Source organism: Periophthalmus magnuspinnatus, chromosome 6 (genome assembly GCF_009829125.3).
Source record: "Periophthalmus magnuspinnatus isolate fPerMag1 chromosome 6, fPerMag1.2.pri, whole genome shotgun sequence".
NCBI lineage: Eukaryota > Metazoa > Chordata > Actinopteri > Gobiiformes > Gobiidae > Periophthalmus > Periophthalmus magnuspinnatus.
In genome coordinates, this window is record NC_047131.1 from 21,043,971 (window position 1) to 21,058,532 (window position 14,562).

At 37.9% G+C, this 14,562-nt stretch overlaps 2 protein-coding genes across 2 annotated transcripts; one reads left to right on the forward strand and one right to left on the reverse strand.

Moving 5' to 3' along the window:
- Positions 1–397: 397 nt before the first annotated feature.
- On the reverse strand, positions 398–4,969 carry hsp90b1 (heat shock protein 90, beta (grp94), member 1). The gene is made up of 18 exons (XM_033968645.2): positions 4,773–4,969; positions 4,228–4,330; positions 3,947–4,088; positions 3,750–3,866; positions 3,335–3,666; positions 3,143–3,254; positions 2,908–3,033; positions 2,707–2,823; positions 2,497–2,634; positions 2,344–2,421; positions 2,197–2,262; positions 1,833–2,102; positions 1,499–1,744; positions 1,293–1,429; positions 1,130–1,208; positions 896–1,051; positions 722–817; positions 398–646 (listed from the first exon to the last, which is right to left on the reverse strand). Exons 1-18 carry the CDS (start codon positions 4,819–4,821, stop codon positions 620–622), a joined length of 2,391 nt encoding a protein of 796 aa, XP_033824536.1. The 5' UTR covers positions 4,822–4,969; the 3' UTR covers positions 398–619.
- Positions 4,970–6,989: 2,020 nt separating this feature from the next.
- Positions 6,990–13,974, forward strand: nt5dc3 (5'-nucleotidase domain containing 3). The gene is made up of 14 exons (XM_033968658.2): positions 6,990–7,402; positions 8,007–8,185; positions 8,432–8,506; positions 8,589–8,644; positions 8,743–8,833; positions 8,905–9,042; positions 9,803–9,863; positions 9,992–10,094; positions 10,413–10,514; positions 10,698–10,779; positions 11,338–11,424; positions 12,403–12,543; positions 12,626–12,690; positions 13,087–13,974. Exons 1-14 carry the CDS (start codon positions 7,126–7,128, stop codon positions 13,334–13,336), a joined length of 1,707 nt encoding a protein of 568 aa, XP_033824549.1. The 5' UTR covers positions 6,990–7,125; the 3' UTR covers positions 13,337–13,974.
- The last annotated feature ends 588 nt before the right edge of the window (positions 13,975–14,562 follow it).

Genomic DNA, 14,562 nt, shown 5'->3' on the forward strand with positions numbered 1-14,562 from the left:
ACAGATAGTGTTTTTAAACTCCAGACAACTTCACTAGAAACATTTGACTAATTTGAGTCCCAGAACTGTAAATCTCTTCTCAACCAAAATGTAAACAGCAGTTGGTAATTTGAAAACTACCAATGCATGATATCACAAGGTTGAACAGCAGTTTAAGCTTTGGAGATGCAGACAGCCTGATAAAGGATTACTCAAACATATGTGAATGAAACAAAACAACTAGGTATGTTTCTGGGGAATATCTGTATCTGCATCTGGCTTAAAGCTCACAAGAATCCATCCTGTGCTATATAGGATCCTTAAATACTGACAATTGTATATTTTGGTATTGAGAAGGTCATTTGTGGGTAACATACCCATGTAGTATGTTAAAAAAAAAAAAAGTCCAATCAAATAATTTCATCCTTTTACAGGAAACATTTATTTTTTCCAAGAGACACAATCGCTCCTTCCATAACAGGACAGTTAAATATTAACAAATTTACAGTCATGAGGAATGTAATAAAAAAAACAAAACAATAAATCGCGCCATAAAAAACCCTAACACCCACCCAGATGTCATCGACCATGGGGCACCGAAACAGTCGCTCCGCTGTTACATGCTCGGACATTCAGTGCTTCACAGTTCATCTTTACCATCTTGTGTCTGGAAACAAGTAACAGGATGAGAAACTCTAAAATGGTTTTGCATGTACACTTTAAACACATTAAAAGTTTATACCGTTTCTTCATCTTCATCCTCAGCATCTATATTTTCCCCTTTATCTTCAGAGTCTTCCTCGGCCGGCTCCTCCTCCTCCTCCGGTTCTTCTTCAATCTGGAAAAAAAATAAAAAATAAAAATAACACTCCCAACATGGCCCCATTAACGATTGAGAAAAGTGAATAAAACTTGCCGGTTCTTCCAATGGTACATTCATACTCAGTCGTAGCATGCGCTCTATCCTGTCCCCATATGCTTTTGTATCTGCAAGCTGGTATCCTGAACGCAGTGTAGCCGTCTCAAACAGGACAACAGCCAGGTCCGATGCAGTCTGGTCCTCTGCATCATCCTGAAAAGAGATTTGCCAGTCAAAATGTTTAAATTGTCATTTTCCCCCTTAAGTTTTTCTTTGGTTTTAGAGACTTACATTGACACGGTTGAGCATCTGCTTGATAAGAGGATGTTTGGGGTTTATTTCTAATGTTTTCTTCTGGCTGGCATAATAGCTGGAGAAAAACAAAAGCAGTTCAGGTTAAATCATTCCATATCATTTTGTGCTTCTTTGTACCCTTATCAGATAACCTACTCACTTTGTTGAAATATCTTTTCCTGTCTGGTATGCCTGGGCCTTCATAATCCTCTCCATGTTTCCAGACCAGCCGTACTGACTGGCTACAAGAGCACAGGGCGAGTCTGTCAGTCGCTGAGAGAGGACAGCCTTCTCAATCTAAAGAGAAATATGGGTTAGTTTGCAAATAATCAGTACATGTGGATGTTGCAAATAAAATTGACATACCTTATCCTTGAGAGCTTTATCCTTGAGCCAGGTTGTGAGGGGCTCAAACTCCTTCTCCAAAGCCTCCCTTTTCTCTTTGGTCTTCTCGCTCTCGTCAAACTTCACACCCTCTTTGGCAACGTTTTGGAAGCGTTTTCCATCAAACTCTGGAAGAGCCTGAATGCAGTACTCATCCACAGGCTCAGTCAGGTAGATCACTTCATAGCCCTTCTTCAGCAGCCTCTCCACAAAAGGAGAAGACTCAGCCTGAGGGCATACATTTCAGCATGAGTTCCTCCAACAAAAAAACACTTGGGTGCCAATAACACCTGATGATGTAGTCCTGGGCCCTTACCTCCTTCCTGCTGGTACCAGCCATAAAGTAGATCTTGTCCTGCTTCTCCTTCATGCGCTCCACATACTGCTCCAGACTGGACTGAACTGTGTCACTGTGGGAGGTCTGGAATCGCAACAGTTTGGCCAATCGTGTTCTGTTTGAATGGTCCTCAATCACACCCAACTTGATGTTTGTGCCAAACTCCTTCCAGAACTTTTCATTGTACTGTTCCTCTGCAATCTTCTTGATCATATCCAAAGTCTTGCGTACAAGTTTTTTGCGGATAACCTGAGAAATACCAAAGTGAAGCAAAGATGTTGGTTTTAAAAGTTTACAGGATAATATGTGGACTAGGTACAAGTTACTGCTATATGGAGCTCACCTTAAGCAGTTTGTGTTGCTGCAGAGTTTCTCTGGAAACGTTTAGTGGAAGGTCATCAGAGTCAACCTAATCAAACAGATTTGCATTAAGAATTCCACCATGTCTACAACTCAAACCTGTAACAGAAGCCATTAAAGCACAACTTACAACTCCCTTGACAAAGTTCAGGTACTTGGGCATCATGTCATTGAAGTCATCTGTGATAAAAACTCTTCTGACAAACAGCTGTTTAAAATCAAGCCTGATTAGTTCAAGTTTAAATAATGCCAGCTTTTTAAAAATAATGGAGGGGAAAAATACCTTTATATAATCATTCTTCTTTGATCCATATTCATCAAACAGGCCCCGAGGAGCTGCAGCAGGAACAAACAGGATGGATTTGAACGTGACTTCTCCCTCAGCAGTGAAGTGGATGTGGGCTAGCGGGTCATCACTGTCCTGTGACAAAATGGTTTCATTTATACTACATGTAGTATTCATATGCATCCATAAACCGAGTATCGGCCTTACCTTAGAGAAGGTTTTGTAGAAAGCCTTGTACTCATCTTCATCGACCTCTTTAGCTGGCCTCTGCCAGATGGGTTTGATGTCATTCATAAGTTCCCAGTCCCACACAGTTTTCTCCACCTAAAATTAAAACATGTCTATGAAGAGCTTGTCCAGTTTAGTGCAGGTCTATGTCTTTCATTTTAAATGCACGTAATGATTAACCTTCTTGGTCTTTGGCTTGTCCTTGTCCTCCTCTTCCTCCTCCACCTCAGCCTCATCCTCAGCGGCTTCCTTCTCTGGTTCTTCAGTTTCAGCATCTTCATCAATGGGCTCTTCAACGGTTTCTGTCTGTGATAAAATGGGAACAGAACTATATTATGCATTACATTCTATGTAAAAAGCTACCATTTTCCTAAAATCAAATGAACAAAAGTTAAAACAATTTATGAAGAATTACCTTGCTGGCCCAGACATAGATGGGGAAGTTGATAAATTGAGAGTACTTCCTAACAAGGTTCTTAATGGTCTCCAGCTCAAGGTAGTCTGAGGCCTCTTCTTTCAGGACCAGTCTGTAATAAAAGTATTTTACACTTTCCAACATTGGTGTACCAAAGGTTATAGTTTGGATAAAACCTCAAAGTAAACCTACGTGATGGTTGTTCCTCTACCCAGAGTATCTCCACGAGGGTCCTCAATGACTGAGAACTGGTTAGAATCAGACTCCCAGATGTGCTGGGTGCCATTGTTGTGCTTTGATGTAACAATCACTTTGTCTGCCACGAGGAAAGCAGAGTAGAAACCAACTCCGAACTGTCCAATTAGCTCTGAGGTAGACTGGCCTTCAGTTTGCATCTCTGTCATTTTGTTGAGGAACTCGCTTGTGCCAGATTTTGCGATTGTGCCCAAGTTCTTGACCAGTTCTTCTTTGGTCATTCCTATGCCAGTGTCAGTGATATGGAGCATGTTCTTCTCTTTATCAGACTATCAGAGAGTAAAACATTTGGAATTAGCAAGCAGTCAATAGAACATTTGCTTAAGTGTATGATATATATTAATTAACCTACTTTTATTTTGATTGTCAATTCCTCATTGGCAGCAAGTGCATCTTCATTGGTCAACGACAGTAAGCGAATCTTATCCAGAGCATCTGAAGCATTGGAAATTAATTCCCTGAGGAAAATCTGAGAAAAAAACACCATGTTGACAGAGGTAAAATACACCAATGCATTTCAAACACTAGTTCATGGAAGTTTTTACTCACCTCTTTGTTCTTGTATAGAGAGTTAATGATCAGCTTCATCATACGGTTGACCTCAGCTTGGAAGGCATGTTTTTCAGATTTTTCTCGGAGTTCTTTGATTTGAGCAGCATTCAAACCATCCAGCTGAATTGCCTCCTCTTCCCTGGAGGGTGACAAGTTCTGTTTAGTTCAAACTAAGGCTATTTACACTGTTCTGTAAACCAAATGACCATGACCTTAGCTAGTCTTGATAAGAACTTGACTGAAGGAAAGACATGGTCCAATTTATAGAGAGCACCCACCTCTGCACCACTTCATCGTCAGTCCTGGAGCCGTCCCTGCTTTTGCCCAGATCGTCCTCTACTGTACCATCCACATCAACTTCATCCTCTGCCCTGACAGCAGCTACAACACAACAGGTTTTTATTTAACTAATTCATAATCAGGACTGCAGCAAGTTAAAAAGGATGAGGCCTCAAACTACACAAAAACTTTTGGGTTTTTTTCTTACTGTAGAAGGGAAAATGCTAGTTGTAGAATTAAACACATAATATAAAACTAGACTAACTAATATACATAGCGTCAATGAAAAAGGTACCCTTAAAGGAAACTTCCAGAAATGAATGGCTATACTCAAAGACTCCTCAGACACTTAAAAATAAAACGCATTTCTGTGCGTTATAAGAAATAAATCGCATCGAAAATCTGTATCTAACTTGTATAGTTTTGCCTGTAAAGTTATGAATGGGCAGAATTTTTGCAGAAAGCATGTAGCCCCAAGGCTAATGTTAGCTGAAACGTGATGCACTAAAAAGGAGCGTAGAAAGCAAGTTTCTCTGCTACTCACCGAAAGCTAAAAGTGCAACCACAAGCCCTATGAGCCAAACACGCTTCATCTTGACAAAGTGACTGAATGACGGTATGTTTCTCGAGCTCTTGAAACAAAAGCCGGGCGGACAGTGCACACTGCACTGGCTTTAGATGAACGACTGACAAGCTATCTCCGCTAACGAAGGAGCCTACTCTGTTAAACTACCTACAGCCGACCAATAGCAGCGCACCACGCACCACCCTGGACCAATCAGAGCGCAGAGTAGAGTACATGCGGACCAATCACATTCATCTACATAAGCCAGGGCCTGAAAATCGTGGACAGATACGATTGGCTCAAAAGAACACCAGGACACCGCTTCCTAAAATTTACCTTATCATTTCATCAAAAGCGTGTGCAGTGTGTGTATATATATATGTTTATATGTGTGTGTGTGTGTGTATATATATATATATATATATATATATATATATATATATATATATATATATATATATATATATATATATATATATATATATATATATATATATATATATAAATTAATTATTATTTTTTTTATTAATTTTTTTAAAACTTTTTTTTAAACGTCTCATCCCATATTCAGGTTTCGACCAAAATTCTCTCTTCATATGTCTGTAAGAATAACCCGGAGCTCTAACAATAGACAATATCTTCTGAATTCATTCATTCTTTCTTGATGGCTGCAGACCATTACTGAAGATGGACTAGAAATATCTTGGGGATGTTGCAATACTGATTTTGTCCACTCGCTGGCGCTGTTGGTTAATTTAGTGCACAAAAATCATCAACGGCTGATATATTTTAATTATTTGTTGATGTTGTTATGCATACATTAGTGTATGCATAACATCATACACATACATAATCAAATCAAATATACTGAAAAACACAGAGGCTTAAAACTTTTATTTAACAAAGTATGATTAAGGGTGCTGTAAGATTACAGGACACAGACACCAATGACACCTGTAACCTTAAGACTGTAAAAGTCTGGGTGTGTCATACTGTGATGATTCAGTGTATCACTGTAATATTGTGTAGTTGTATTTGTCTAAGTTGTCTACGCTATGTGAAAATTTAGTTTAAAAATCCTATATTATGCAATACTGCCTCTTGTGAGCTTTAAGCCATGTTATAATGTTGTAAATGCTTTGTTCCACCTTGTGATGTCATCAAGTAGCAGTTTTCAAGTTAACAGCTACCTTTTACTTTAGTTCAGTAAATATTGGCAATTCCAGCACTGAAATCATCTAAATGATTCTAGTGAAGGTATATGGAGCTTAAAAACACAGTGGAACATTCCCTATATTACCACATGACGTCACAAGGTGGAACAGAGTGTTTTCTGTTTGAGAGAAGAACTCAGCCTAAATATGCAGGGTTTGCGTGTTAAACATGTATGACTAAAACAAAACACAACTCTGGGTATAAAGAAACAACATAATAGCATAGATCAGAAAATAGAGTTATGTGGGACTTTAAGGCTGTTGTGGTCAAGGTTAGGATTATCCTCCAAATTAATATAAATCAGCGTGATGAACTCTTGTCAAGAGCTTTTCTGTTTGTTTGTTTGTTTGTTTGTTTGTTTGTTTGTTTGTTTGTTATTCATTTATTAGGAAGGCTATTAATTGTGTATTATAAAAATAAATAGAATTCTGTGTATTTGGCATTTGTTAAGGTCAAATTTTTTATGTAAAATTGACGATCTCTTGGATTAGAGACGAAATAAACTCAGTAGATTAGACCATGCTATGTTTTTGGATCAGTTTTTAGAGAATTAGAAAACTGTTGCCTGTGATCATTTTACTTCAGATGTCTTATATTAAATTGCAGGTTACTGCAGAGAAATGCCTTGAAAAAACAGTGTCATTCTTACTGTGAGGCGGTTGCCTCCCCACAGATCTTCTGTAACTTGGTGTTGCGTTAGCCCGTGCTTGTTGCTTGTCTCCATGGAGACAGATAAAATAATATTTAATGCCATCTCTAGGAAGACAAGAAGATGGCAGACTGTCCACCAATAAAGTTAAATAGTGCACCGTAAATATTGAATTAGGTATAATTGTATGTTAAATTGATGTGTTGTCGATAGTATAACTACTGTACCTTAAACCAATGAGGAAATGTAATAATTTATCCAGGAACAATCGGATTTGTCGTGAGGATGTACAGTAGGAGCAGACCTCTTCTGGTTCGCTGATTGGCTGGCTCGGTGCAAACCAGGAAGTGACGTTTAAGGCAACAATCCAACCAGTCTCCAAATGTATAAGCTTGTCAAACGCATGCTATTATCGACAGGAGCCCAGTACGACCTACACACCGGGCTGCCGTTTGGACAAACATAGCCATGGCGCCCATGTCATTGCCCCTGTCGTCAGTCGCGAAGGCCCGGGACTTCTTACGGAGGGCGAGTATGCTGTGTGGGTTTTTACAAGAGCAAACACCCAGTTTTTGTTTATGGCAGCGGAAATTCAGCTCGGTGTCCCGTGGAGTCGATCAACTTCTGTCCCAGCAGCATAGAGCCATCAAACATGCAGCATCTGTCTGTAGCAGCTCCTCAGACAGTCAGGACATGGGACGGAGGCTGTGGGCGATCTATAACGATGCAAAAAAGCAGACTAAAGGTACCAACACCATGGACCGTATACAAAACACAAGAGCCTGTCATTTCACACTTAAATATTAGGCCTATATTTGAATTAATAGTGTCTCTCTCAGCATTTTGCATTGTTAACTATTTATATTACATTTATGAGCCCAAAATCAGTTTCAAATTGGTTGTAGGCTGTGGTTTGCTATATTTGCTACAGAAATCTGAAACATAGGATGTACTTGTACATTCACATGTACATGTAAATGTACATGTAAAAAATGAATATACATATATTGTGTACATTGTATACAATCTATACACAGTACGTTGTATTATTCATTTATTACATGGCAGGGAACATGCGGAAAAATCCAAAACAATTCATGAATTAAGAAAGTTTTTGTTAATACAGAGGTCAAAGTATTTTGGTGCAGTGACCTTTGCTTTGAACCTATGAATTTCAGACAGACTGTACCTTTGCTTTTTTACACATCTTATTCATCATTTAATTACACTCAACAACTGATAGTGTTAGTGTTATAACTCACATTGATAACATATAACCTGACGAAAGCTTGATGACTAAAATAATGGAACACTTTAATCAAACTAATAACCCTTTTTTCTGTTTTCAGATTTGATACCAGACATTTCCCCCACAGATCCGAACACTATATTCGCCAACAATGAAATCAGTCTCCGGGATATTGAGATCTACGGTTTTGACTATGACTACACTCTGGCCTTTTACTCTAGACATCTGCACACCTTAATCTTCAACATAGCAAGAGATTTACTTATCAGCCAACACAGAGTATGTGCATACCACACCAGAAGTACTGTACATCGATCATGTGTAATATGCATAACCTTAATCAGATAGTTCTTATTACAGTGTTATTATTATACATTATTATATATTATTATATATCATTAAGCTAATAATCAGTTAGGTTGAATTTGAAATAGTATTTGTGCCTTCATATAATGTATTATTATTATAATTATTATTATTGCCTTACATATTGTATAATTTTCTTTTTTCCCTCTTTGTTATTAGTATCCTGAAGGACTACGGGAGTATGAATATATTCCTGATTTTGCTGTAAGAGGACTGCACTATGATGTTCAAAAGGTAATCTTTTTTTCTTTTTTTTTTTTGATATCTCTAAGCAACATTAGAGAACATTAAACAAATTGTATTTTCAATATAACAGGCTCTTCTTATGAAAATAGATGCTTTCCACTACATACAATTGGGAACTGTATACAGGTGTGTAAGCACTGTAACTGTATTTTTACTCAACCAACTGTATAAAAAGTGGATAAGTAAGAATGCCTGTATATTGAATTTCTCTATTTCTTTTTCAGGGGTCTTAATCCTGTGCCTGACCCAGAAGTAATTGCCATGTATGAAGGATGCCATGTTCCTCTGGACATCATGAGTGACTTCTATGGAAAGGTAATTCCTTGTACAATACAAAATTTAAAACAGAGGAGTACAAATAACAATACAACAACCTAATATTTCAGAGCACCCAGGGCCACACCATGAAGCAGTTTATGGACATATTTTCACTTCCTGAGATGACGCTGCTGTCCTGTGTCAACGACTTTTTCATGAAGCACAATATTGACTATGAGCCAGTGCATCTGTACAAAGACGTCAAGGTGAATTATGTCATGGTATTTCGGAAATTTCACTGCAGATTTTAGCTGTTTATTGCAAAATCAGTGTGCAAATACAGCAATTAAATCTACCCTCTCATTAGATATGTATAGACTCTATCTACTGTGGTGGGCAGTGATAGTCCAGCCAAGTCAGTCCGTCCAATCTTATTTTAGCTCCAAAAGCAAGTGTCTAATTTTAGTGTTGAAGCCCGCCTCCAGCCATCTGCGTCTCTTCTCTGCTCTGTTACTTCCCAGAGAGGGGCAGCGCTGTGTCCCTCTGAGGGCCAGTCTATTGTATCGGACACTGTAGAGTTTTGAAGGATATCTGTCATTAAACACTTAGACACACACTGGGATCCACAGGCACCGCTTATATCATTTCAAGGGCACTGACAGGCTTGAGTTAACATCAATTATCAACGCTGTCTGTCAGTGTTAAACTGAATCCTTTCTGTTCATCAAATATATTTGAATACTAAATCCCTGTTTTAAAATGCACCTCCCTAAAGTCTATTTACAAACTCACTTGCTCCAGGTCACACAGTGTGAAAATAGTGGTAGAAAGTTTGGCTTTAAATCACCTAAGTAACTAACTTCAGGGCCCGTTTTTCATTTTTCATTTGTATGCAGTCATGCACTCCTTTTGTGCTTTTAAGGCAACTGTTTATGTACAAAGTGTTGCTACACCAGTTGAATACTAATATTGAACTACTGAAGTCCTGGCTGCCTGACTTTGGGTTGCTTACGTTTCTCCGCACAGGAAGCTATCCGAGATGTTCATGTTAAGGGCATTATGTACAGAGCTGTAGAAGCAGATATTGGTGAGCAATTATCTTTTTAATTATAATTTATTTCATTTTATATTTTAATTAGAAATGATAGATGTTCAATTATCGTTTAGTTTTGAACATACATACATCCTGATTCATTATCATTCTTTCTCTTATAGACAAATATATTTGCTATGGGGAGGAGAGCCACGCCGTGCTCAAGAAGCTGTCGGAGCATGGAAAAAAGATGTTCCTCATTACCAACAGCCCTTTTGACTTTGTGTAAGTGCAGGAAAGCACACTGTTAGTGTTTGTTGGTTTCATTAATTAAAGGTGTCATGTGTGGATGCTCTAATATATCAGAGAGCTGCTGCACTCAGTCCCAACTAATCAAGAGGGCAAACATCCAAGCTTTTACATTTGTCAATGACTAGTAGCAGCTTGTTGTGGATGCTTGGTTGCACATTATGTGCAAATACAAGGTTTCCTGGATACAAGGGACGGTTACACACATCTGATTTTTAATTAACTTCTTGCGTAAGACAAATACAGTTGACCACACTCAGGTTTATTAAAATGCATGTAACTTGCCACTTTCAGGAATCGAGGAATGAGCTACATCGTGGGGAAGGACTGGAGAGACCTGTTTGATATTGTCATAGTACAGGCTGATAAACCCAGCTTCTTCAATGACAGGAGAAAGTGAGTAGATGCTATGTGCTTGGTAGTTATGCACCTGAGGTCTCACCCACATTTTTTATTCATGGGAAGCAACAAAAAGGAGTACATTTCCCACCTGTAAATCAGTTTATTATACCTGCATGTTCAGGTCATGTGATTTTTATCTAGATTTCTGTTTGTCCTGAATAATGTATTTTGTGGCAGACCGTTCCGGCGGGTGACTGATAAAGGTGCACTGCTGTGGGATAGGATTCACAAGTTGGAAAAGGGACAAATTTACAAACAGGTAATGCCTCTTTGGCTTTTAACACAGTTTGCATTGTTTCTTGAACTTATTATGGATAGATGAACAGCTGGATGTGCCGACTTCACACCTCTTTTCACAATTTTCTCAGTTGTTCTCAGTTGTTTTGAACACAAAGCAAAACTCTGGTTAAAACTTTTGATGTCCGCTACTTGTATCAATTCAAAACTGGGATTTGCCATGTGCAAAACATGGCACGAGCTCATACTGATAATAATTAATTTTATATTATGGTAATTATTTTTTGTAATTCTGTAAAAAGCATCTGAAATGCAGTTTTTTGCACTTAGGATGCTTTTTCATCCGTGATAGTTCTTTATTGATGATTTAATAAATACTATCTTAATTTAAGTCTCCAACACAACATTGCTTCTTATCATTGTCAAACAGTTAAAACAGATACAGCAATCACAGCAAGTATTGGTCTTTTGTCATTACTATGTAGCCAGTTTTATACTTACCCTGTCCCTGTAAGACATTTTGGGTCAGTTGGTTATATGACCTCTAACTTAAAAAAAATACCTCTTTGTTTTTCTTCAGGGAAATCTTTATGAGTTCCTGCGGCTCACTGGCTGGAGAGGATCTAAAGTGCTCTACTTTGGTGATCACATTTACAGCGACTTAGCGGTAAGAAGCACTGCTCTTCATACATCACACAAAACCCAGAAGTATGAAAAAACGAAGCATTTAAAGATTTCATTTTAGATAGAGACACTTTCCCTAATCTTAACTCTGGCTATATAAATCTTCTAAGCCCTCTTCAGTCTTAAGGTTAGGTACCGAGGAAGTCTTTAAAAGTGACTAAAGATGATTAGAATCATGTTGAAACTGTTTTTGTTCATTAAAAGTTATTTCACACCTACTCATGACTCATCTGGTAGGCATTTCATTTATTAAAGCAAAATCAACATTTCACCTGTTAATTTAATTTATTATTATTTTTTAAATCACAGTAACCTACCTACTTGTTTTTATGCATGTCTGTCTGTTTTGAGCAAGTAGATTTTTTCTACTGTGCCAAACTGAGGAAGTATTTACTTGGTGTTAATAAAAGACTCGACACGTTCGGTTGGAAACGCATCACTGGGTAACCAAGTGTAAAGCTTTCCCCATTAATGTATTAGTGGCCAGCTCTGACTTGTTAAGCAGTGCATACAGGCAGACCCCTGTGTGAGAAGGAGCCATTACTGCAGTAGACAGTAAATTAATTTGATGTGTTGTTTTGGATTTGGACATCCATTAACATGTTATTGCTATTGCTTTTGGAATGTTCCACGGTATGGCAGTAAATGTATTTTTTTATGCATTTGATTACGGGTGTTTTTATTCTTTAAAAATACCTTGAAAACATACACTTACTGTGAGCAAGCTCTCCACAGATCTGACCTGCAATTTGGTGTCACTATCTCCATGGGGATGCCATACTGTGATGCATTTCAGCAATTATCTCCATGAAGGCAATCAGGTGGCAGACCCTCCACAAGACAAGTTATAAAATAATAATAAAAAAATAAAAATAATAAATTGAATGCAAATGCATATTGTTAAAATAGCACGTGGAAAGTGTATGATTTTTCTCTGGTGTTTCATGTGTCTATTGTGCAGGATTTGACACTGAAGCACGGCTGGAGGACAGGTGCCATTATCCCTGAGCTGCGGAAAGAGATTAAAATTATGAACACAGAAGAGTTTGTGCACATGACAACCTGGTTACAGACTCTCACCGGCCTCATAGAGCAGATGCAGGTCTGTGTAAGAGCACAAAAATGCACTGATTTGTCATTGTCATGTTTTTCTGATATGTTTATCCATTTGCACTCCTGAATAGGTACACCACGATCCAGTATCTCAGGCAGTTGTTCAGGAGTGGATCAAAGAGAGGGAAGCCATGAGGTGAGGACATGTTTGAATTTTGACGATTTCAACAAAGAACAACATACAATGTTTTGTAGAAATTAATATCAAATTTGAGTTATCTCTCAGTAAACCTGGTTTGTTGCATTTGTTTGAAAACTTAGACATGAGACATTTTATGTGTAAAACGATTGTCAAAATTGCACTTATTTGGGACATATAAATCTGTAATAATAGATTGAGCAGTTTGAATGTATTACTTCATTTTGGAGACATTAAATATAACAGAAATTACAATTGTGTTTTAGGATATCTTATTTATTATTTGTGTAAAGTAGATCTTGGCATAAAAATTAAAAATTCATGAATCAAAACTTTAAATTATTCTATCAAATCTGTCAAAATCTTGTATCAATCACATTTGTGCTTTGATAGGCCACACACAAAGGACATCTTTAACGCTCAGTTTGGGAGCCTGTTCCGGACGTACCACAACCCCACCTACTTCTCCCGCCGCCTGTCCCGTTTCGCTGACATGTACATGGCCTCCATCAGCTGCCTCCTCAACTACGACTTTAAACACACGTTCTTCCCTCGCCGCACCCCTCTGCAGCACGAGTCAACCTTCTGGCCTCAACACCGGTCCAACTGTGAAACTGCCAAAACCCAGGTCCAGCAAAGATGAAAGGTTCAACTTGACTATCAGCTTTTACGTCAATTATACCAACACTTTTATTGGAATGTAATTTAGTGATATAGCTTTAAATGTATGCAATATACACTTCAGAAAATGACTTACCTAAGTCTTTGCACATGTCATTTTATGATGCTGCCTCTAGAGGGCGATCACTCAGTACTTGCAGTAGTAACATTTGAACACTGATGAGTCCTTCTTTTTGTGCATCTGTCAGATTGTAAAAGAAGGGGTGTTACATTTCAGTGGTCATTTGCCTTAATTCAGAAAAGATATTTAACACTAGCAGTTTTGTTTTATGAGAAGCTTTAAAATATGCCATTTTACATCCAGATCGTTGTTAGAAGATGTGCTCCAAACAGATGCAATGTGTTGTACGTGAGTGAGGAGGTGAGACCTGAGTGTTGCTGGTATTTTTAGCCATAGTTTATTTGATCTGTGAAGAAGATGATGATTGGTGCTGTCTTTACAGGTTTGCTGCTTTTATTTTTGCAGAAAATGTGAGAAATGTTTTCACGTTGCTGAAATGAGAGGATATATTTAGAAGTAGAATAATTAATGGTTTAAATTATTCTGAACAGGAACTGACTTTCTGTGATGTTTGTCTATTACGGTGTACTGTAGTGTATTTTTATTCACTATTTATTAAAAGTCTATTACTCGTTTAACTTCCCTTCTTTACACAAGCATGAGAATGAACAGTATTTGAACAATATAACGACTCTGCATGGTACATAAAGGCATCATTATTAAATGCAAGATACTTCTGTAGCCACACCTGCTCTGGAAAAAAACTTGGTTGCCATTCTGTGCCAACAAATCTCACACTATAAAGCACACAAAGTGGGAGAATGTGGCCCAAGGATACAACGTCAGAATGCACTAGACAAAAGGGTCACTAAATCGACCATATAATCGGCCAACAATGAAGCTAGCTGTTCCTCTTTGGATCTCAGATGGGTGTGAAGTCCATAATCAGATCATTACAGAGACTACATTAGTAAAGAGATTATTTTTATACTTTCCATCCAATACTCTTTTATTCCCTGCTTGTATGTGTAATTTTATACTTTACATTAAAGTAGTTCTCAGGTAAATATGTCTGAATGAAACAAAACACAACTCCACGTATGTTTGTGATGAAGAACCCATATTATAACATAGATCAGAGAATAGCGTAATATGGGCCCTTTAAATATATCACACACTATATGTAA